The following is a 23,821-nucleotide window of genomic DNA, read 5'->3' as shown; positions in this document are numbered from 1 at the left end:
GCAAAATGTAGAATAGGTGAGCTCAGAGGCCCATCTCTTTTTACTCTTTTACAATTCAGATATTTGATACAAAAATGTTGATCTGAACCTTCACACTTAATAAATTACACTTAATTGTACCAGAACAAATATACCTCCAGGCAAAAAAATCTGAGACTGACTAATCCAAATCTTTCATTTTTGAGGTTTTTAAGAGTAATAATATATGAAAGCAACAAATTAGTTCTTGCTCTGCCATAAATAACAAGGATAACTATGATATTGTCTCATTGACATTCTAAACATTACAAAATAAGCAAAGGGTTGACTTCTTACTTAAAACAGTGATATAATTATTAACTAGAGTCATGTTTTCTGTTAATGAAAGTGGTAAAGATCAATGTAGTGTCATAGTACACAGTTAAGAAATTGTGGGGATAATTATTCTAAATGGTTTGTAAAGGGGAGAGTGCATAATGCAAAAGAAATGTTTCCCACTTGGCTCAGGAATTTGAACACTTGCTACCCAGTTGATGTTGCTATTTGGAGAAGTTTAGCTGGTGCCAATTTTTGTTATTTTTTTATGTATGGAACTGTTCTTAGTCAGGTTCACATTTGCGTTAGTGGAAAGTGGAGAATTCTAAGACTTTAATAATCTATCATACATTCAGGGCAGTAAGTCTGCTCAGATTTCACAGTGAATTCTACATTCTTCCAGCTATGATATGTGAGACAGTAATGATTCTTTTGTTTCAGCAGCTTTACCAAAATAATACAAGTCTTTCATTGTATAGTAAAGATGTCTGATGGACACATATGTTTTCCTTTCTTAGTTTTACATCAGACAAGACTGAAATAAGAAGCTGTAAAATTTACATTTTTGAACAAAATGTTTGCATATTTAATAAAGCAAAATTTTAAGTATTCACTTACATGGGGCGCATAATTGTATTTCTGGCTACTGAGTCAATGTAGCAGAAGAATTGGCAGTTAGAAGTCTACTTATATTATATAGGATGACTTTGTTAAATTATAAACATATTTCATAAGATATACCAATATTCTCAAGTTATATATGACATAAGTTATATATGACTAGATGGCTACGAACCTGAGATGTAATGATTGAGGAGTTCTCTTGAATTTCAAGATTAAATCTATTACTTCTGAAAACTCATTGCACATCAGAAACTTGTTTGCTTATTTTATTTGAAGTACTTTGACACCAATCTGTAATGTTAACCAGAAATTCAAATGGGCACCCTGTAAAGAGCAAGAGTAAATAACTTCTTATTTGTATGTCTATCAAAGGGACAAAGTTTACTTGAGAGAGTGAGATTAATGATTTCCTATCTGATCAGTCAAATATGCTCAAAGAGGAGCATGCTGCTTCAGTGTTATAAAAGCTTTGTGCTGCCTGATCACAACTGTATCGGTAAGGAGGGTCTCCATGGATCTGGTCACATTCCTGGTGCTTACTCTCTCCTCTCTCATTCTCTTCACACTATGGAGACAGAGCTCTGGAAGAGGGAAGCTCCCTCCTGGCCCCACTCCTCTCCCAATTATTGGTAATTTCCTCCAGATAGATGTGAAGAACTTCAGCAAATCCCTAACCAATGTAAGTATTCATTGTGCTCCTCTAAAACCTCATAACAAAGATAAAATGGAAGCATCTTTAAATGAAAATGTAGTATTAGAAATATTAAAGTAACAGATAATCATAAGGTTATACCTCTTGCCAAGTTATTTTGATTCTTATGCCCTTTACAGCTAGGACTTTTCAGAAATTGTGTAACAAGCAAAGTTTCATGTTGCAGAAATTTAGGTCATTCCATTTATTTCATTAATTAATTTAGTAACTCACATCCTAACTGAAGTTTCCTCTCAGCTCTTCCTAATGTTTGGCCGTGAACTTCCAGCATCAGATGACATTAATGTTAGGCTCCTTTCTGCAAGAACAGCAGAAGATCATTAATGGTGTCAGGGTTGGGCTCTCTCTCTAGGCATGTAGCTCAAGTTAGGCCAGGTATTGTGTGGTCATTCTCTCAAATTTTGTTCCAGGTTTCCCCATGCACACATTGTAGACATGACAAACTGTGATTTTAAGGGTTATGGCTGGATTGGTGTCCCTGCTCCTGCCTGGTCTTAACAGGTGGCCATTTCAGGTTCTTTATCTATAAAGTCAAAAGGCAATAGTAACATTTGTTCAATAAGTCAGGTGTACTTTTAGACATATGCCTTCACTGAGGTTATCTACTTGACACTGGACTCTAGAGAACCAAAAGATACCTAATTTAACTAAATACCAACAGACATGGCATAACACATGAAATGCAAAAAATAAGCCAAGTTTTCAGCATATTTAGTGTTATTCATATCCATTTTTAGTTCATGCAATCCTAAATCTGGAGGTAAGAATGCTGACAGATAATTGAGCACTTTTTCAGGAAGTACTGCATACCTGTGGTACAGCTTTGGAGGTGGGTACCTGTTTGTAGTAGCATTATGCCAAATCTGGACTGTTCAATAGCATCATTTGTGTTGACATAAATTTGCACTTTAAACCCTAATTGGGACTATTGTCGCTGCTTTGTTTCTTTATCAAATTTTCTACTCTATTAGGCTTCTTTTCTGTTTCATGTGAATATCAAACTATTTGTAACACTATAGCTCTGTAGTATAATTTCAAGTGTGGTATTGTTATACCATGAACAGTAGTTTTACTCCTTAATAATATTTGACTATTGTTGGTCTTTAAGGCACCATACAATTTCTCTGTACATTTTACTTAAACCTATAAATATTGTATGGGAAGTTTGATATATAACATTAAATCTGTCAATTAAACTTAGTAATATATGTGTTGTGTTCGTTGACTTCGGTTTAATCTTTGCTCCTTTAGCCTGGATGTCCTGTCACTGACTAGAGGAACTTTAACCAAGTTAATGCCTGAATTTCTGAAGAAGAAGTAGCTTCTGGTTGAGCAGAGCATTTCTGCTCACACGAGGAGCTTGGACAAAGTGGGGTGAATGAGCAGGGTGATTGCAGTATGAGTGGGTAGGCACTAATAAAGTTGCAACAGTTGCTGCCAGAAGGAACATTAGGTGGCTCTTATCCACCTGAAGGTCTTGTTATGAAAATTCATTGTAATCCTTGTGTAACAGATTCCTGAATTAATGCTATTATATGGTTAACTGCAGGCATTAAAAACCAATAATAACCATAATGTTATATAAAAAGGCTTTGGAACCATTTGAAGGTATTTGCCTTACTAAAAAACACATTAATATACAGAGATGATATCAGTGTTAATGGGGTTTATACTATATAGATTAAGGTTACATATGTTTGCCTATATTTGCATTTTCTTTTCTGTTTCCAGTTATCAAAAGCCTATGGCCCAGTGTTCACACTGTATTTGGGCTCAAAACCCATTGTCATATTGCATGGTTTTGAAGCCGTGAAGGAAGCTCTGATTGATCATGGTGATGAGTTTGCTGGTCGGGGAAGCCTTCCAGTGCTTGACAAAATTTATAAAGGTCTTGGTAAGCAAGTGCACATATTTATGTGAGAGTTGCATAGTGTTTACAGTGTTATAAGATTGAAAGAAACAGATAGGCTTTGTTATTAGGTACAATGGGACGTCTCTATGGTGTTATTTTTCACATGTTCCTAACACCTATGTCTAGTATATTCTCAATTCTTTAGGGTTTGTTTTTAGCAATGGAAGAAGATGGAAAGAAATACGGCGCTTCTCTCTTTCAACTCTGCGGAACTTGGGCATGGGGAAAAGAAATATTGAGGACCGTATTCAAGAGGAAGCACAATGCCTTGTGGAGGAACTGAGGAAAACCAAAGGTAAATACAAGTGATACATTTGCATCTTAGTTTAGATGTACATGCTGAAGTCATAGTGAGAATGTTCTATCTAAAACATTTTCAATTTTTACACCAGAAATAATTATATAGGCTTCATGCTAATTTTTGCTGAGTTGTAAAGTAATGCATTTCTTTAGTACAAATTAGTTTTCCCATTATGGATCATTTTACCAGAAAAAAATTCTACTGATAAAGATGACCTAGTATATTCATTTCCATTTTTTTGAACTACGTTGGATTTCCTACATTCATTGTGTGCTATAGTTTTCTGATTCCATATTTATATTTCTGTGTATCAATGATGTGTTTCATAGTTACAATTTTGTAGTAGAGCATAAAGAATTTTTATAAATTATAGTGTCTGATATAGCATGATAGTAACGAATAGTTATTTCATTAAAAATATTACAACTTTGAAAATTTTCTATGTGTTTTGATTGTGACAACCGCAATTTTCTTATCTACCCAACTTTATGTTCATGAAAATTAATTTGTGCTGACATAAATGCTATATTAGCCAAATTTTTATTAATGTTTTTAGAATTTTATACTTGTTTTGAATTATTTTAAGTGAAATAGAATTATATACTTGCTTTCCTTTCTTCATTCTTTCCAAGATGTCTTCCATTTTCCCCATCTCATGCTTCTCCCATCTTCCCATTGACAGCCTCATTTTCTTCATTTTTGTGTACATGTATGTTCATGCTAAAGTACATATCCTTTTGAGTAGATCTTTCTTGTTAGGTTTGTTATATATGATTTTATGACAGACCATCTCTGCATAGGGCCATGCAGGAGGAAGGATCAATGGTTTTGGAACTTATGTAATGTGGCCTACCAGTTACCACAGCTATATAGGTGGGTCTCTGCTGCATTAAGCAATTGGCTTAAGCTTTTATCTGCCCCTGAAGTTCCATTCTGCAGATGCATCTTCTGTTTGGAGTCAATTGCAAGGACACTGTCACAGGTCTGCAAGCTTAACTCTCCACTATATTCCCTTCCAAGGCAGTTCACTTTGCCCACTCAGTTGCTTCTGTCCCTTATGAATACAATCTCCCTGACCCGGCCTGTTTGTTTCCTCCACTGCCTGGCATAAAAACAACTCCAAAACCTGTAGCTTTTCCAGCAGGTTTATAAATTAAATTCTCAATCCACAAACTCTCTACACAAGAAGATAACATGCAATGGACAAAGTAACCTTCTATATGAGATAAAATGACCTACAGAAAACTTAAAAATATTTTTATTTTTCTATAGCCAATTACTACTACCACCTGGATCTAGATCCTGCTTCTTGGGCTCTATCTTGATTAACCCCTCTGCTGCCTGCCTCCATTTCCACTCATCATTTTCCCTAACTCTCTCTCTTTCTCCTATGCAATAATATATCACTTTAACATAAATCTACAAGCCTCTGTGTGACATAGCCCTGAGGATTATGTCACCTGATGACTTTATGCTCTTATGTGGTTGTTCTCTGCCTGTTGCATTCTTACTCTAAGAGTTACATGAAAACGTTAAGGGGGGTTCCAGTCCCTCAATGGTGGGTCTTGGTGGCAATCAAAATATTATTGCTTGATGTCTTTTGGGCATTTCTGCTTGAGCAGATTATGATTCTATCACCACCTTATTAAAGAACTTAGAGATTTAGATTGCAAACTATAATTACCACCCTTAGAAAATGTTGGGAAATATAAAGTTGTTACTTAAGCTAGGTTGAGATTTTTTTAACACTGATGTAAATAATCATAGAAAATAATATAAAGTTCAGAAAGATAATCTCATGGTTAAGCTAGGGACCTGTTATGATCAGGGAACAGGAACAGTGGCAGTACTCTCTGTTGTGACTCTCATCGAGGCTTGACTAGTAATAATTGATATTTTATAGATATTTTGGCCCTCAAATTTCTGATATCATTTACTAAGAATTTTTGATAAGTAGATGTGCATTTTGAGGATTCAATCAGCTATGACTGAATTTTATATAAAACTTTAGATTTGTAATTAAGAGTTTTTACAAGATTCCATTTAAAGATAAAATTATAAATAATTCTTTCTTTATAACAACATTTGCCACTTGCAAGTAATAGAAATAGCCTGAGTAAACTATCTTTTTTCCTTCCACTTTGTTAAACTATAGAAGTTTCTTGCTTATGGATGCATGTGGGTCTTTTTTTAGAATAATTTGTTTTCTTTACAGGTGCTATGTAATTTTATTTTCTGAAAAGTTATGGGAAAACATATTGTTTCCTCATAATAATTCATTAGAAGAAAACTAAAATGTAATCACATTGTAATTGTATACAGCTGAAAGATTTTGTTTGGATCTATTAGCTGTAAAAGAAAGAATAAAATGTGGTATGGTTTGGCTGGAACATTATTGGTTCCATGCATCAAGTATGAGTGTGCGTGTGAATGATTTGGCTGTGACATTGTCTTTTCCATGCATAACTGTGTGTGTGTGTGTGTGTGTGTGTGTGTGTGTGTGTGTGTGTGTGTGTGTATGTGTAAAATTTGTGTGAATGGAAGTTAGAACATTGTTCCTTACATCCAGCACTGTGTGTATTTATGTATGTATGTGTGGAACACTTGGAAACTGCTTGTTTGACCTTTGTTCTTACCATTCTGTGGGTGAATATGTATGTGTATTTTGTACATCTGTATGCATGTGTGTATATGTGTGTGTATATATGCATGCATATCTGTGTTTATGAAGTTGGTGGACTCAGCCTTTTGTGTCATCCATTTAGATAGATGTGTGTGTGTGTGTGTGTGTGTGTGTGTGTGTGTGTGAGAGAGAGAGAGAGAGAGAGAGAGAGAGAGAGAGAGAGAGATAGACAGAGAGAACATTCTTTCTTTATTTTACTTTTTCTCTGCCACTGAGGAGTTAGAAGAGATCATAGTTTATGTTTTTTTGTTTGTTTTGTTTTGTTTTTACTGGCAATGAAGTGTTCAAGTCCCAGGGAATTAAGCTTCCTTTCTATTCTCAGAAAAAATTCTACCAAACAACTCTCATCTGCCTTCAGCAGCAGCCCCTGTGGGTATCTGGAAACATCCTAGTCAGAGAATTTTAGCACTGATTCCCTAATGGCTGTCTGTCTAAGTTTACACTCTATGTGGATGTCAAATCCATTCATTGGCAATTAAACACTTATAAAACCAACAAGTGGGTTCATCATTTGCAAAGGGTTTTTGTCCTTAACCAGCAGTCATATGTAGCTCCCTATCTAAGGGTGGCCTCTGAAATTTTTATTTTTCTCTAATTAACACATCTAATGGTTCAGTAATTTTCCCAATCATTTTTGCAACCATTTATATGTAAAGATTTTTCACAATAGATTTCTTGATATTCTTATTGTCAAGTTTTTTATTCCTCTACTTCTGCATGTTCCATGAGCTATGCATGAAGTTGTAGTTTATATTTGTTTGTTAAAGCTGGTATCCCCAAAATCAGTTGGTGTCAACATTGTGGCTTTCTGTGATGGTCTCCTATTTACTGTAACATGAGACATATTTAATAATGGGTGGCAGCCATACTTACTTCTAGAGAAAATTAATCCCACCTCTTCCAGAAGCTAATAATAGCAAATAAATCCTTCACTAGATACAGTACATCATACCCAACCACAACGTTAGAACATTTTATGGCTTTGGTTTGACAGGTCTTCCCATCCTGTCACATTTGTTGTGAGTTCATATAAGTAGCTGTCCTGCTATTTCAAGGAAGTGGCATAGCACATGACTTATATATAGGACTAAACATTTTGAAGTCTCTTATTCTCTTCAGCTTATCCTTTTTTTGTCTTCTTGTTAGTCATCACCTACTATAAGCAGAAGTTTCTCTAACAGTGGTTATAAAATATATTTTATGTGTGGCTTTCTACTGGAGTATGATTGACATGTTTTAGGTTATACTCTTAAAGAAAACCAAATAATTCTGCCTTAAAAATTAAGAAGTTCCAGTACTCTTTTGACTTTGTAGCCATATCCCATTTCCATACTGAGATTAGGTCTGGCATTAGCTTGTGTGGTTCTTGTGAATGTTGTCACTGTCACAGTAAGATGATAAGTGTAGATTTATTGCTGTTTCCACATGACAGTGTTTCCTTTGTCCAAGAGACATTGTTTCCTTGGAGTCATTCACATATGACTTTTATACTTTTACTCACAGTGTTGTATAATGACCCCCAAGTCACAAGAATAATCCATGAGATTTAAATGTGTCATTTAATGCTGAGTATACCATAGTATCTTTTTTTCTCTGTTCTTTGAGTTTCTTCAGGATTTTTTGTTGATGGCCATCTACTACAAGTAGATGTGGGTTGTGAGATGCATTGAGAAATGGATATTATGAATAGTGATATGGAATTGATTAGCATTAAGGCCATTTAGAGTGATAATATTAAATTTTTTCTTAGTGTGCATGATATCTAGTCACAGAGTCTTGGCCTGAAAGTGATACCAAATGTGGATATTATCTCCTCAAACATGCCTTAAACCAAAAGAAAAAAAACTATAAATTATATGATGTGCATGACACTGTGGCACCAGTTGGTATGCCTTGGCTGCAAGTTGTTACTGTAACTCAAAAACTTTCTAATCTGGGTAAACTTGATCATTGCTTTCCATTCTACTCACTCACATAGTACCTACAAGCACTATGATATTAATCCTATATGAACAATTTGATAAATATAAAATTTGTAACTTAATGATGCCACTGAAAACCTTCAAAAATTCCAAAAATAGTATCATAGAATGCAGAAAATGAGAAATCTGGGTTGTAGGTGGATGTTTTTAATTCCAGCACCCAGGAGTCATCAACAGGTATAGCTATACAAAAGGAAGGAAAAGAAGGAAAGGAGGGAAGAATGCAAAGAAGGAAAAAAAAGGAGGAAGGAAGAAAATCTATAGGCAAAAATCTCTGAAGATTATAGAGATTTTTTTTTAAATAAAATACTTCTAAAAACTCTAAAATGGATCAAATATAGCATCATCTATGATCTACTAATATTTATCCCAGAGTTTCTGGGAAGTTTTAACAAATACAAATCAACAAATTTAATCAATTTTGTTTCTTCTTCTATGATACTTAGTATTTTGATTATTGTTCTAATAAAACACACAAAAAAGCCCAAATGTTTAAAATTTACAGAGGAACTTTGAAAATATTTTCTTTTGCAGGAGGGATTTAAAGTCATATTTCTTTTTTTATATTACAACTTTATTTTTTAAAAACAAAAATACAGATTTTAAAGGCATTTTGCAATAAACTGTATGAATATATTTTTCTCCATATTTGATTTTGTAGAGGTTTGATATTATGCACTGAAATCTTACTAGTTAAAATAAGCATAGAGTACATGTAAAACAAAACATAACATGGAAATAGTCAAAGTTTTCTTGGTGTGTAAAGATTAAACATAATGAAAATTATGTGAAAATATTATCTAACTAAATCATTTTTTGAAGATTTTTTTTATTTTTTTTATTTTTTAAACGACTTTATTTTGCTAAACAAAGATAAATGTACAGATTTTAAACATTTTTGCTTAAAATTATACATTTTTGTCAGTACTGTTTTTTCAGACATTAAAATAAATTTTACATAAAACCATGTGAATATATTTTTTAGTCAGTACTTGATTTTTTTCAAGGGCTTGACAGTATGCATTGAAAACCTACTAGTTGCAATAAGCGTAAAGTACATGCAAAACAAAGCACAACATGGAAATAGTCAAAGTCTTCTTGTTTTGTGAATATATGTATATTTTTTTTCTTTATTTCTTGGACTTCATACAGTCTGTGAGTTGTTTCTGGGGGAGTGCAAGCCTCTGGGGTTAGCATCCCACTATCAGTGACTGCATATTATGTCTGTTCTTTTGTGACTGGGTTATCTCACTCAGGATGATCTAAAAACTAAATCATTTTTAAACAAAATATGAATATTTACACTATAGAGTACTACTCAGCTATTAAAAACAAAAACTTTATAAAATTCTTAGCATAATGTATAGGATTAGTAGATATCCTGAGTGAGGTAACTCAGTCACTAAAGAATACACATGGTACGCATTCCCTGATAAGTGGATATTAGCCTAAAAGCTCGGAATACCCAAGTTACAATTCACATACCACATGAAGCTCAAGAAGAGGAAAGGCCATAACAAGTATGCTTTAGTCCTTCTCAGAAAGCAGGGTATACAAAGTGTGGAGCTGAGCCTGACGGACAGGCCATCCAGAGACTTCCTCACCTGGGTATCAGTCCATATGCAAAAACCAATTTCAAATACTATTGCGGATGCCAAGAAGTGCTTGCTGAGAAGAGCCTGATACATCTGTCTCCTGAGTATGACAAATACAGAGGCTGATTTTTGTAGTCAACCATTGGAATGAACATGGCATCCTAAATCAAGAAACTAGAAAAATCACTGAAGGAACTGAAGTGGTTTGAAACCCAGAAGAGCAACAATTTCAACCAACAAGAGCTGCCCTGCCTCAGTGCTTCCAGGGATTAAACCACCATCCTTGGAGTACACATGGAATAACCATGGGTCCAGCTGCATACGTAGCAGAGGATACACTTGTTCGGCATCTGTGGGAAAAGAGGCCCTTGGTTCTAGGAAGGCTCAATTTCCCAATGTAGGAAAAACCAGGGCAGGGAAACAGGAGTAGTTAGCTGGTTGGGTGAATACCCTCACAGAATCAGGAGGGAATTAGGATGGGGGTTTCTGGAGGGGAAACCAGAAAAGAAGATAGCATTTGAAATATAAACAAGTAAAATATCCAAAAAGGGGCATGACATTCAACAAAATGCATTACATTTAATGATAAATGGAAAATGGAAATCTCTATAACCACGTTTTTGTTTCTCCTTCTAGAATATGTAAGGTAAAATTTATTTTATGTAATACTATTTAAAAAATTCACAGAGAACTAACTGACTGTTCATGATGTTGCACAATCTTTCCGTGTAACAATGAGCATTTTTTTTTATTTTTTAGCACTTTACTGGATATTCTATGTATTTACATTTCAAATGTTATCCCCTCCTCTCATTCTCCTCTCCCCTTCCCTTTCTTCCATGAAGATGTTATCTCTCCCAAACACCCACTCCCACCGCATTTTTTTGACATTCCCCTACACTGAAGAAATGAGCCTTCACTAGACCAAAGATCTCTTCTTTCATTGATGCCAAACACAACTATTCTCTGCTACATATGTGACTGTAGCCATGGGTCTCTCCATGCATACTTTCCAACTTCTATACTTCAGTCTTTTTATATCCACAGCTACATTTTTTGTTATAGATTGTTGGAAAAATGGTAATGAAACATTTTATAAGTAAAATAGAAAACAAGATGATTAGTCCTTTCTTTTTCCATTGCATTTTTGAAATCCAAGGTTGAATCTAATTTTATCTCCATTTTTTACCAGAGTTAATATGTGCTTACATACCCCGATTTTTCATGCCCACTTGTTCCTTTTATTCTTCCTTTCTTCCCTCCTTTCTTCATTTTTCCTTCCTTCCTTTCACCCACCTTCTATCTTTTCATTCAATTGTGGTCATCTGTATGTATGAATTATATTTATTTTAAATGACAGCAAAGCAGGAAAGAGAACATTTTATTTTATTTTAGAATGTAATGATGGGTCATTATATTGATGTAATGTAATAATTGTCATGTCAGACATCAGGTTTGCCTATAATGTTGTGTTGTTGCAGCATGAGACTTTAAGCTACCCTTACTGTCCACTGACATTAAAAAGAATTGCTCATCTATTTTTAAACATGATTTTCATTATATTAGCATATCCTACATCCACATTCTAAAATGAGTATGTCAGTACATATGTCAGTACAGTAAGTTTAAATATTCTGTCAAGTGCAAAATATATGTGATATGGCATAGATTTTGTTTGGAAAAAGGTGTCACCTTGTTGAAGGAGCTCTACACTTATTCCTCATGGAGTTTGGAATAAGAGCATGAGATGTTCATACGACACTTTCTGACAACTGTCTAGCTGGCTGTCACAAAATTTGTATTTTCCAGCTTCAACACCTCAAATATTACAGAGCTATGCATGGCTCACTTTCAAAATCTGAGCATATTGAGGGATACATGCCTTAAATATAGATACTTTCTGAATGACATTATTAAGCTAATTATAAATTAATAATTTGTAATGGAACAATTATTCCTCTCATATGTAAACTCACCTGCAGTGTTGTTTTTTCCTATTTCTTTGGATCAATAATTGTGGTTTTGGTTTACTTATTGTAAATACAGAACTTCCAGGTATATACTTTTCTATTTCTTTCTGAGAATCATATAGCACATAGGCAGTGCAATAAGATATACTTTCTCAATTTCTGAAATTTTATGATTATACTTTTTGTTTGTTTTTTTTCAGTAAAAAATAGATCTAAAACTTTTGAAGTGGATTGATAGATGTGCTCCCTATGATTTTTAAATCTGTAAGATTATACATATCAATGTGATGCAAAATTTTAAGCATTATATCAGCATTGAAATTTGATAACAATGATTTGGGTAAATGTTTACAAACCTAAAAATCTTGATTTTTCTTCAAAAAATCACTCCAAATTTAAGATCATGATATGTCAATTTTATATATAGCAAATGCTGAGCTATAAATTGTAATATAAATGCTGCTAAAAAATTGTAGACAAGATATAGTTTAAAACTCCTAAAGAATTTTTACCTGTTAACAAAAGCCTTGTTTTAGTTTTTCATTTTAATTTGTATTTTTCTAATTGTTTTTTTAAATCTACAGGCTCACCCTGTGACCCCACCTTCATCCTGAGCTGTGCTACATGCAATGTCATCTGCTCCATTATTTTCCAGAATCGTTTTGATTATAAGGATAGGGACTTACTTATCTTGGTGGAAAAAACAAATGAGATTGTCAAGATTCTGAGCTCCCCATGGATACAGGTGAATTCAAGATGCATATGGTGCTTTATGATCACAGATCAAATTCAGAATGAGCAAAAAATGATATTAAAAAAGACACCTTGGTTTTGACCAATGTATTATGGAAAGAATATCTGGAAGGGAGGCTGAAGCGCTTTAATAGGCCAATAGCAAAAGTAAAGATCAAAGGCTATGGTGGCTCAATTCTGCCTCCCTATTCATTGACATTCCCATTGATGTACACAGAATTTTAGGTATAAAGTACATATTTACATCTAGAAGTATGACCAATCACTCACAAGACATATTTCTGTGCAACATTCTTGTTCTCCTTAAACTACTAAGCAATGTTCGACATATTTCTGGGCAAGAATATATTAAATTAGAAGAAATATTCTCATAGTTGAATGAATGTTAGTGGTAATGAAATCTGTCTTGAAACCCTGTGTTTTTTCAGTAGTTTGATATTTGAGTCACAATCCTAGTAATTAGGAGACTTGTAGAAATGAGAATACGCTGTGTGGAGCACAGATATCCTTACATGGTTGTCCTAGCCTGAATTGGCCTCTCCTGAACTCTGCTTAATAACTATGCCATCACTGAGAAACCTGTTAAAGGTAAAATATATATTTGTATGCCAAGCCCTAAGGAGCTCCATTCACTTCTGAATATTCACTCGATGCTGAGACTGGTTTTCAGGAGTTAAATATACCTTCTTGCTGCAAATCAAGTCACTCAACACTTCCCTTCTGTTATCACCAGAGAACTGTAAGTGACAATAATTTACATCATACTATATTTGTAACTTATCAATGTGGGAACCTTATGATCTTTGACCAATTTGTCAGGAATTTTTTATCGAATTTTTTGTTCTATCACATTGCATAACATTATTCCATGCATGGAATAATACATATTCATTTATACTTAAGACCATTTTTATTAATGTCTGAATGTGTAAACCCAAGTTAAACATTGTATATACTTTAGATATATGATTTCTTCACCTCTGTCCATTTAAAACATTTCTTTGGCAGACACATAATAAATATTATTATTTATGTATGTAGTAAATTAGCACAGAGGCTGTTTTGTTATCTTAGCTACTTCCCCAATAATGACACTGAGAGAACAAGATAATGTCTAAATTAAAAGATAAAACCTGGGCATTATTTTCTATTGTTATTCTCTAATCTTATCTGGCTGCCTACCAGAAAAATTCTCAAGAATTTGGACTTTTGAATTGGTCTGACACTCTGGACTTTAGATGTATACTGTTTTCATGTCTCTCTAGATCTCTTCCTTATGTTAAATACTCTCTCGTTCTCTTCCTTATCCCTTGGATGGGAAAGTCCAGTTCTATGCTTTCTATTACCTAGTTATTGGTGTTTCTGCTTTTATGGAAAAGTCAGAGAATAAATGGTGATCCTTGTTTACAGAAACCTCACATGGGAGATTCTTAATGTAAGTACTACAATGCTATGTAACCTCAAAACTAGAGAGTGGATTAAGAAAATCAGCATTTGAATGATAGGATACATTTCCACCCTACACAATACATTATTCCTATAGTCAGAGACTGGAGAGATTTATCAGTGATTAATAGTATGTCCTATCTTCAAAAGGACCTGAGTCCGATCTTCAACACTCATGTCTGGTGGCTCACAACTGCTAACTTCAGATGATCTGACATGTTTGGTCTTCTAAGGCAAGCCATACATTTATCACATGGATGCATGTGTATGTATAGACAAACACACACATACACAGATATACAAACACAGACAATAAAACACAGAGACAGACACACACGTATTCTCACACACACACACACACACACACACACACACACACACACACACACACACAACTAAAATTAAAGCAACACATAGTAACAAAATAAATTCTTGGTATGATTGTAGGTCTGCAATAATTTCCCTTCACTCATTGACTATTGTCCCGGAAGTCATCACAAAATAGCAAAAATTATTAATTATATAAAAAGTTTCCTGATGGAGAAAATAAAAGAACACCAGAAATCGTTGGATGTTACAAACCCTCGTGACTTTATTGATTATTACCTAATTAAACAAAAACAGGTAAAATTTTAAAATATATTATTTCATTTTTCAAGCATGTTCTGGTTTGTTGAACTTTGAAATGTTTGTCAGAGATGTTTCAAATCAATATACTTTGAACAACATTTCTATATATGTTAGTTTGAGAATGAACCAAACAGATACTGTTAACAGAAAGGAAATTTGTTAACCAGATAACATTGACTTCATTGTAGTTGAGAAGAAAACAACCTAATTGTAGGTAAGATAAAAAAAATCTAAAGTGTGGACACTACAGTCTTTCTCAGTAGGGGGAAGAGAATAATTGCTAGGAAGTAAAGTGGGAGAGGTAGTTCAGAGAGAGATGGCAGAGAAAAAGAGGGCAGTTAAGATATGGGGAGAGATGGGGAGATGTACAGAGGGTCACAAATTTGAAATTAGACATGCACTGTGGGATAGAGAGAACTGGGAATATCCATTAGAAAAACTGACCTGCCAGGGACCCAAGAGATTCTCAAGACCCAATGTCGATATTGTTAATTTTCCCAAACAATTGCTAAAAGCTTTTTGAGAATTTTTTTGATGACCAATAATGTAGAAGTTCTGTAACCTGTGGTCTAAGAAGATCTGTTCTAAAATAATGTCTTCCATTTGAATAATTCACTCAATAGGGGGATTAATTGGAGGCAGGAACAACCAAAATACCATGCAGTTGGAATCTATACAATTCTCATATGCATCCTGCACTCTCTTTTCTAGTAAAATTAACCTTCCTTTTTTAGCTGCATTTGTCTGTCTCTGTATGAGTCTCTATAATATTTAAAACATACTACTTAACTCTTGAGTAGTTATTTCAACAGTGTGCTATAACCAATTAATATCTTTCATTAAACTTCAAAATCGTTAAGAGTTCATTACTGATATATTCTGATCTGGAATTTATGATTTTGAATTTTATTGCTGACTTATTTCATGATATAGATAGTAGATAGATTCTCTTTTTTCAGAGGCAATCTGTAATCACTAACAAGGTAAACTTTTTGTGCCATTTTCTCTAAAGTATCTACATCAGAATCAGCTAAAAAAAATGGTATCATTGCATTGGTAAATAATAGCTTTATAAAATTGCCAAGTAAATATTTCTAGTGCTTGTGGCATGAAGTAATGAAATAAGGTTGGACTATTTAACATTCCCTGTAGAATAATTTTCTATTGATATTCTTTTAATGATCAAGCATTATTAGTAGAAAGTACAAAGGCATTTTTTTATTATTTTGATCTTGTAAGAAGGTAGTAAGAAAGCAGTATTTAAAATCAATTATTATCATAGGCCTTGCCTATGGATTAAAAAAGGTAGGCTCTTCGGGCAGTAATGAACCTATTGGTTTAAACCTGGTAACAGTCTCTGTTTCAAAATTATTTTTGACAAACATAAGAAAATTACATAGGTTAGTAGGCTGGCTCTGCTATATGTTGAACTCTTGTACAGGCTGTTCAAGTGTGTACAGTTATTCTTAGTTAATGACCAATGTCTACCCACATAAACTTTCTAGTCAACCATTTTATGGATAGGAACCTGTTGGATCTCCTCTTATACAATTGAAAACTCAGTCCCTGAAGTGTTCTTTTTGGATAAATTGCAAAGTCTATAGTTGTTCTGGATGGTATTGTTTTGTATATTTCCCAAGAAGTATGTTCCATTGCACTCTTTATTTTTAAAGACAATATTTGATATTGAGGGGATATTAATATGAGTTCCCAACCGCTGTCCCAATAAATTTATGCCTAGGTCAAGAACATAAGGCCTTAACTTTCCTATTTGACCTTGTCCCACACATGTAAAGCCTCACAAGTTTGTTTTATGAGACATCAGGTTTCATTATCTAGAAATTTTCTGAAGTGAAAATTCTTAAATCTAAGTATTTTAGTTAGGGTTTTCTTGCTGTTAACAGACACCATGACCGAGGCAAGTTTTATAAATAGCAATATTTGATTGAGGCTGGCTTACAGGTTCAGAGGTGCAGTCCATTATCATCAAAAGAAAAGCATGGAAGCATCCAGGCAGGCATGGTACAGGAGAAGCTGAGAGTTTTACATCTTCATTTAAAGGAAACCAGGAACACACTGAGTATCCTCAGGTAGCTAGGAGGAGTGTCTCAATGCCCAACCAAAGAATGACACACTTCCTCCAACAAAGCCACATCTTATAATAGTGCCACTCCCTGGGCCAAGCATTTGCAAACCATCACACCAAGGCTTTTGTGAAATTATAGTTACATTAGTTTTTGTATTCACCACATATTCTACTTCAGTATCATTCACTTGCAACTTTAATTTTGGACTCTGATGATTAACTATTGTTGGCAAGAATATTTGTTTTACTATAATTCCAAACTTCTGATCTTTCAAAGGGAACAGCTTTATCATTGAAATATGGAAACAGTAACAGCCACACAATCCCATCACCTGTGCAAATTTGCATACTTTTTAAAAGTTTTATATATATATATTTCTTTTTCACACTCTAAATTTTACCTCCCTTCCACTTCACCCACTGTTCCACATTCTAACTTCCTCCCATCATATCGATGAGTATTTCTGCACCTCTTCACCCCCACCCCATCCCATATCCTCTGACTGAACTCAGAACGAGCAGTCCTCTGCTGTATATGTGTTGAGTCCTCATATTAACCTGTTAGGTGGTCCAGTGTCTGAGAGACCTCAGGGTCCAGAATGGTATATTTTAGAACACATATCATTTCTATGCTTTTTCCTATCTGTCATTGGGCAAGAATTTCATGATGTAATACCTTTACTACATTCTGAATTTTCAGTATTGAATGTTAAGTTTTTTACCAACACCTGTCTTCATTCAGGTTAGACATGCTTTTATTTACTTCTGGGATTAATCTTTGTAAAAATAAAAAACATTTGTGAGGCCTTCTCCTGAGCCTTGTATAATATTTATAAACAAACTGGAAGTTTTACTGGTTTATCAAATTTGTTCCAAGCTCTTATACTTTCTAAATGACATAGTTCTGTGATTGTGCCTTCACACTTAACTTGTTATTGTATATTAGCATAATGACCATCAGTTATAACCTGATACCTCACTATACTATTAAATCCACTTGATCTATTGTGTTGTTCCAAATTCTAGGTTTTCATCTTAACCATGAAAACCACTGAAATTCAGGGCCAGCATCTAGTATTGCTAATCAATCCCCTAGAGTCTTGAGGAATAATTCTCTCTTGAACAGCCAAATTATTTAGAGTTTGATTCACGTGGGGTGTGTGTACCCCAGAAGACATCATTGCCTCTTTAAAATGCCTTAATTCTGTATTTCATAGGAAAAGTCATCATATTCTCTCATAACCTTGTCGATGATTCCCATTAGCAGGCACATGTTTCAGAACTACTTGTAATGCAATTGGTGATTTTGTGGCCCAAACTGCTACGGATCTCTGCTGATCATCCTGATGGTTTACTATGTCTTTGATTTGATAACCTTTTCACATATTTCCTTCTTCTTTCTCTATCCGTAGGAAATATCTTCTCTCTGGTCTAGTCTCTGGGAGCACACCTATTTGTTGGTCATTTTTAAAAATTTATTTTAAAGAACAAAGATAAAAGAAAAAAATTAACCATTTTTGAATAAATGTATACAAATACATTTTTGCCAGTGCTTGGATATTTTTTCTTTTTATTTCAGGTTTGATACTCTGTATTAAGGTCTTACTAGTTACAATGAGCAAAAAGTACACGTAAAAGAGGATTTAACCTGGAATTAGTCAACGTTTCTTGGTGTGTAAGGATTGAGCATAATGTTTTTTGTTTGTTTTTGTTTTGTTTTGTTTTGTTTTGTTTTTTCTTGAACTTCACACACTCTGTGAGTTGTTTCTGGAGCAGTCCGAGCCTCTTGGGTTAGCATTCCACTATCAGTAACTGCAAATTATGTTTGTTCTTTTGTGACTGGGTTATCTCACTCAGGATGATATTCTCTAGATGCAACCATTTTCTTAAGAATTTGGTTAAGTAATTGTTTCTGGTGGCTGAGTAGTATTCCATTGTGTATATGTACCACAATTTTTGTATCTATTCATCTTCTGAAGGATATCTGGGTTCCTTCTAGCTTCTGTCTATTATAAATAGAGCTGCTATGAACATTGTGGTGCATGCATCTTTGTCGTATATTGGAGTGTCATGGGGTATATGCCCAGAAATGCAATAGCTGGATCTTCAGGTAGTATTATGTCCAATTTTCTGAGGAATCACCAGACTGATTTCCAGAGAGGTTGTATCAGGTTACAACCCCACCAACAGTGGAGAAGTGTTTCTCTTTCGCCACATCCTCGACAGCATCTGCTGTCATCTAAGTTTTGGATCGTGGCCAGTCTGACTGGTGTAAGGTGGAATCTCAGGGTTGTTTTGATTTGCATTTCTCTGTGGGATAAGGGTGTCAAACACTTCATAGATGTTTCTCAGCCATTCGATATTCCTCAATTAAGAACGTTTTGTTTAGCTCTGTACCCCATTTTTAATAGGGTTGTTCAATTATCTGGTGTCTAGCTTTTTGGGTTCTTTGTATACTTTGGATATTAGGCATCTATCTGATGTGGAGTTGGTAAAGATCTTTTCCCATTCTGTTGGCTGCCATTTTGTTTTCTTGACAATGTCCTTAGCCTTACAGAAACTTTGCAATCTCATTAAGTCCCATTTGTTAATCTTTGACCTTAGAGCTTGAGCCATTAGTGTTTTGTTCAGAAAACTTTCTTCTGTTCCTATGTGTAATAAGGTTTTCCCTACATTCTCATCTAATAGTTTCAATATATCTGGTTTAATGTGCAGATCGTTGATGCACTTATATTTGAGCTTTGTACAAGGAGATAAGAAAGGGTCTATTTTCATTCTTCTGCATGCTGTGTACCAGTTGGACTAACACCATTTGTTGAATAGGCTGGTTTTTTTTCCATTGAATGTTTACAGCTCCTTTGTCCAAAATCAGGTGAGCACATACGTGAGGTCTCATTTCTGAATCTTCTATTCTATTCCATTGATCCAAGTGCATATTTCTGTACCAGTACCATGTGATTTTTAGCACAATTGCCTTATAATATAGCTTGAGGTCATGGATGGTGATTCCCTCAGAAGTTTTCTTGTTGTTGAGGATGGATTTTGCTATTCTAGGTCTTTTGATATTGCAGATGAAATTGCACGTTGATCTTTCCAACTCAGTGAAGAACTGGGTTGGAATATTGATGGGGATTGCATTAAATCTGTAGATTGCTTTTGGTAGGATCGCCATTTTTAAAATGTTGATCCTTCCAATCCATGAGTATGGGAGATCTTTCCATTTTCTGAGATCTCCCTCGAATTCCTTATTTGTTCCCTATGCTATCTATTTCCTAGTGTACTTTATTTATAGTAACTCATTCTTTTGTCTGATTCCACTCACATCTTTCCAGATGTTTAGTCAGTGTTTTAAAGATAAATAGCCCCAAATGAATCTAAGGAGAGAACAAAAACTGCTGCAAAAACTATGTGAGGCTTCTCCCAACAAATGCATCAGCAAACACCCTGTTTTTTTTTTAGATTATTTTCTGCTGAATAATGTTATATTTCGATTGACTTTTGTCCAACGATTCTTCTGAAATAACTACTTAGAATAGGTTGATTTTTTTTCTTTCTAGATTGCATGTGCTTTTCTGCATATTTCATAAAGTATTTTTAATAAATTTCAGTAAATTGTATACTTCCTTATTTGGATTGTCCTAATTTGTTTTATAAGTTATTTGTTCAGATTAAAATTTCTAGCAGTATGCAACCAAATTGAAAGCATAGGTTCTGAGATTTTATTTTCATACTAAATGTAGAGTAAGTTATTGGTCTTCTGCAATAGAGTATAATGTTGATTTTCACTTTTTAAAGATGGTCTTTCTCATATCAAACACATTCCCTTCTATCTACATAATCTAGGTATGTATGACATGAAAGTCTGTATTAACAATTTGCAACTGCTTTTCTGTGTCAAATAGAAAGATCATTTGATCTTGTTTCATCTGTTCTAATAATGTGTTATATCATGCTGGCTGATTTTTATTAAACTTAGCATTGTATTTGGATGTCATTCCTATTTGACAATAGTTTGTAACTCTTAAAGTACTTAATATTGTGCAACTTACATATATTTTTGTTATTCTTTCATATAATTTCTCACCTGACTTTTGGGTCTTATGGTTGAAAGTATAAATTCAACACAATTATGTGTAAATGGTTTACCAGGGAAGCACAGATGATATTACAGTAAGATTTCATGCTACCAAAGTCATTCTGGCAGTTTTTCAAAGAAAAAAACCTACTTGCAATAATGTAATGGGATAGATACTAATATACTATTGATGAAAATATCAGTTTTTACCAGAATTGTGGAGAACACTGTCAGAGTTCCTCTGCTATCTTTATGTCTATTACAGGACAAATGTACTTCACTACTGAGCACCTATTCAAAGAACATCAGCATATGGAAAACACACCTGCAGATTCATGTGTTTTTCTTACTGTGGTTCTCACAGTAGTTGAGATCATCAACCTAGAACTAAACAAGATGGGATCTTTAACAAATGTGGTGTTGACACACAATAATATATTATTTTCTAAAAATAAGAGGAAATCTAGTTATTAATTTACTAAGAAAGAATGGATATATTTAAATTCATAGCAAATAATCTTATTGCAGATATGACTTAGTTTAGCAGAGAAGCCCCAGTGAGTTAGAGTCTTGTACCTTACACTGCTCTTCACTATACTAAAACAATAAGTAATATTTATGGATGAATTTGCATATCCTAAGATCAGACATAGAACCCATTTTTTTCATTTTAATTTGATAAGAGAAAATAGATAATGAATCAAATGTTTTGTTTAGGTGATTTTTAGCCATAAATCAACAAGTACACACATACTTAAATGCAGATAATAAAACCAAAGGAAAACTCATGCTAGTAAGAATTCACGGTGAAATTGAAAATTATATATAACCCAGAAATTCTCCCTTTGAAGAATTCAAACTAATGGAAGTTCTTTGCTCATTTTAATGCTCTTTCATTCAAATCTGACCTATTATTTCTTCTATTGAAATTGTTTCTCAATCTGTTTCTTCGAAATTATATTTTATGCCAAATTTGCCCAATTGTATCAGTTTTACAAGTCAGAGCTTCATTTATTATTCTATGTGTCTTCATTACAACTGGCAAAATTTTGAACAAGTAATGAGAAATCAACAGATATTTGCGACTGTTTTGCTTCAATTCTGTCTCATTACATTGGCAACTGATATTTATCAAGTTCCCAAGATGAAAGTTTTTTAATAGAGGGGAAAAATATAAGAATTTTAACTATATTCTCTGGAGTAATATGTTTATTTTTCCTCTACATACTAGGATCTTTGTTACAAACACCATAAAACTTTAAAAAGTCGTATAAGGTTTTTTAAAGGTAACCGTGTAAAATAATAATTATGTTATTGTGAAAACTATACCCAAAGTCTATTCAACTCAGTGAATTTCTATACAGTTATAACAGCTATTTTAAATTGAAACTATGTAGTTTCTCCTTAAATTTTACAATTTCAATATCAAATATTTAACTGTACAACTTGTACAAATATAGACATGTAAACCTGTAGATTCATTTTCATAAGGTGTGTTGGTAAATAATTAATTAGATTTCTGGATCAAATTATTTATAGGCAAACTATATTGAACAATCAGAAGTTTCATTTGAAAATATGGCAATCACCATCCATGATCTACTCAGTGCAGGGACAGAGTCAACGAGCACAACACTGAGATATGCTCTCCTGCTCCTCTTGAAAAACCCACATGTCACAGGTAAGGGAAAAGGTGATCATGGACCAAAGTGATCATGTTAGATGCTGGAAAGATGGTACCTGTGTCCTGAATATTGTTATTCTTGAATCAGTCCAAGTTCTTCATCTTCTGTGCTACTGACTATAATTAACAGCAGGACATATAAATGGACTCTGACTGTAGGAAATACAACCAACTGCTGGTCAGTGTGTGGGTACCCTGGGAGAAATACTTCGGCCTACATATATAGCCTTGTGAATACATATCCTTTCTTTTGATTTTTAATTTATTTTATAATTTATTCTCCAAGTTTTATCCCCCCCAGTCCACACTCCAACTTTCCATATTCCATGAAACCTCTTTGTTCCAATCCCTGTCATCATGAGGATGTCCCCACTTCAAAATCACCCTACCAGTTCGCTAAACTCCCTGAAGCATCTAGTGTCTTGTGTGTTAGGTGAATCTTCTCTGAACCTGGACCTGGTAGTCCTCTGGTATATATGTGTTGGGGTCCTCATATCAGCTGGTGTATGGTGCCTGGTTAGTTATCCAGTGTCTGAGAGATCTCAGGGGTCCAGGTTAAACTGAGACTGCTGGTCCTTCTACAATGTTATCCCACTCCTCAGCTTCTTCCAGATTTTCTGTAGTCAAACCATAGTGTTCAGCAGCTTCTGTTCATTGCTTTGGGGCAAATATCTGTATCGGTTTATTTCAGCTGCTCTTTGTGTTTTTCAGAGGGCAGTGATAATAGGTCTCTCATCATGAGTGCTTCCTAGCCTCAGTAGTGTTATTAAGCCTTGGGGCCTCCCCTTGTGCTGGATCCTCATTTGGGCCTATCAATGGACCCTCTTTTCTTCAGGCTTTTCTCCATTTCCATCTCTTCAGTTTCTTCAGGCAAGAACAGTTATGGGTCAAGTTTTGTCTGTAGAATGGCAACCCAGTCACTTACTTGATGTTCTGTCTTTCTGCTGGTGGTGGGCTATACATGTTCTCTCTCCCCACTGTAGGCATTTAATTTAGGGTTTTCCCCTTTGAATCATGATAGTCTCTCACTTACCAGGTCTCTGGTATATTCTGGATGATTTCCTCAACCTCATA

General features: G+C 34.3%; 1 protein-coding gene across 3 annotated transcripts in view; it reads left to right on the top strand.

Moving 5' to 3' along the window:
• Positions 1-1,429: 1,429 nt before the first annotated feature.
• LOC308417122 (cytochrome P450 2C29-like) overlaps positions 1,430-23,821 on the top strand; it is a gene marked incomplete at both ends in the record, with an annotated part of 36,536 nt that continues 14,144 nt past the window's right edge. The window contains 6 exons of one of the 3 annotated variants that reach the window (XM_080912246.1): positions 1,430-1,597; positions 3,362-3,524; positions 3,688-3,837; positions 12,658-12,818; positions 14,720-14,896; positions 22,603-22,744. In XM_080912246.1, the coding sequence (XP_080768372.1) occupies positions 1,430-1,597; positions 3,362-3,524; positions 3,688-3,837; positions 12,658-12,818; positions 14,720-14,896; positions 22,603-22,744 (961 nt within the window). The remainder of the gene's footprint in view (positions 1,598-3,361; positions 3,525-3,687; positions 3,838-12,657; positions 12,819-14,719; positions 14,897-22,602; positions 22,745-23,821) is intronic. The other 2 variants (XM_080912247.1, XM_080912248.1) reach the window with 2 other exon arrangements.

Source organism: Micromys minutus (assembly GCF_963924665.1).
Source record: "Micromys minutus genome assembly, chromosome: 2".
Classification (NCBI taxonomy): domain Eukaryota; kingdom Metazoa; phylum Chordata; class Mammalia; order Rodentia; family Muridae; genus Micromys; species Micromys minutus.
The sequence above is the reverse complement of the archived record's forward strand: the minus strand, read 5'-3'. Positions and strand labels throughout refer to the sequence as shown.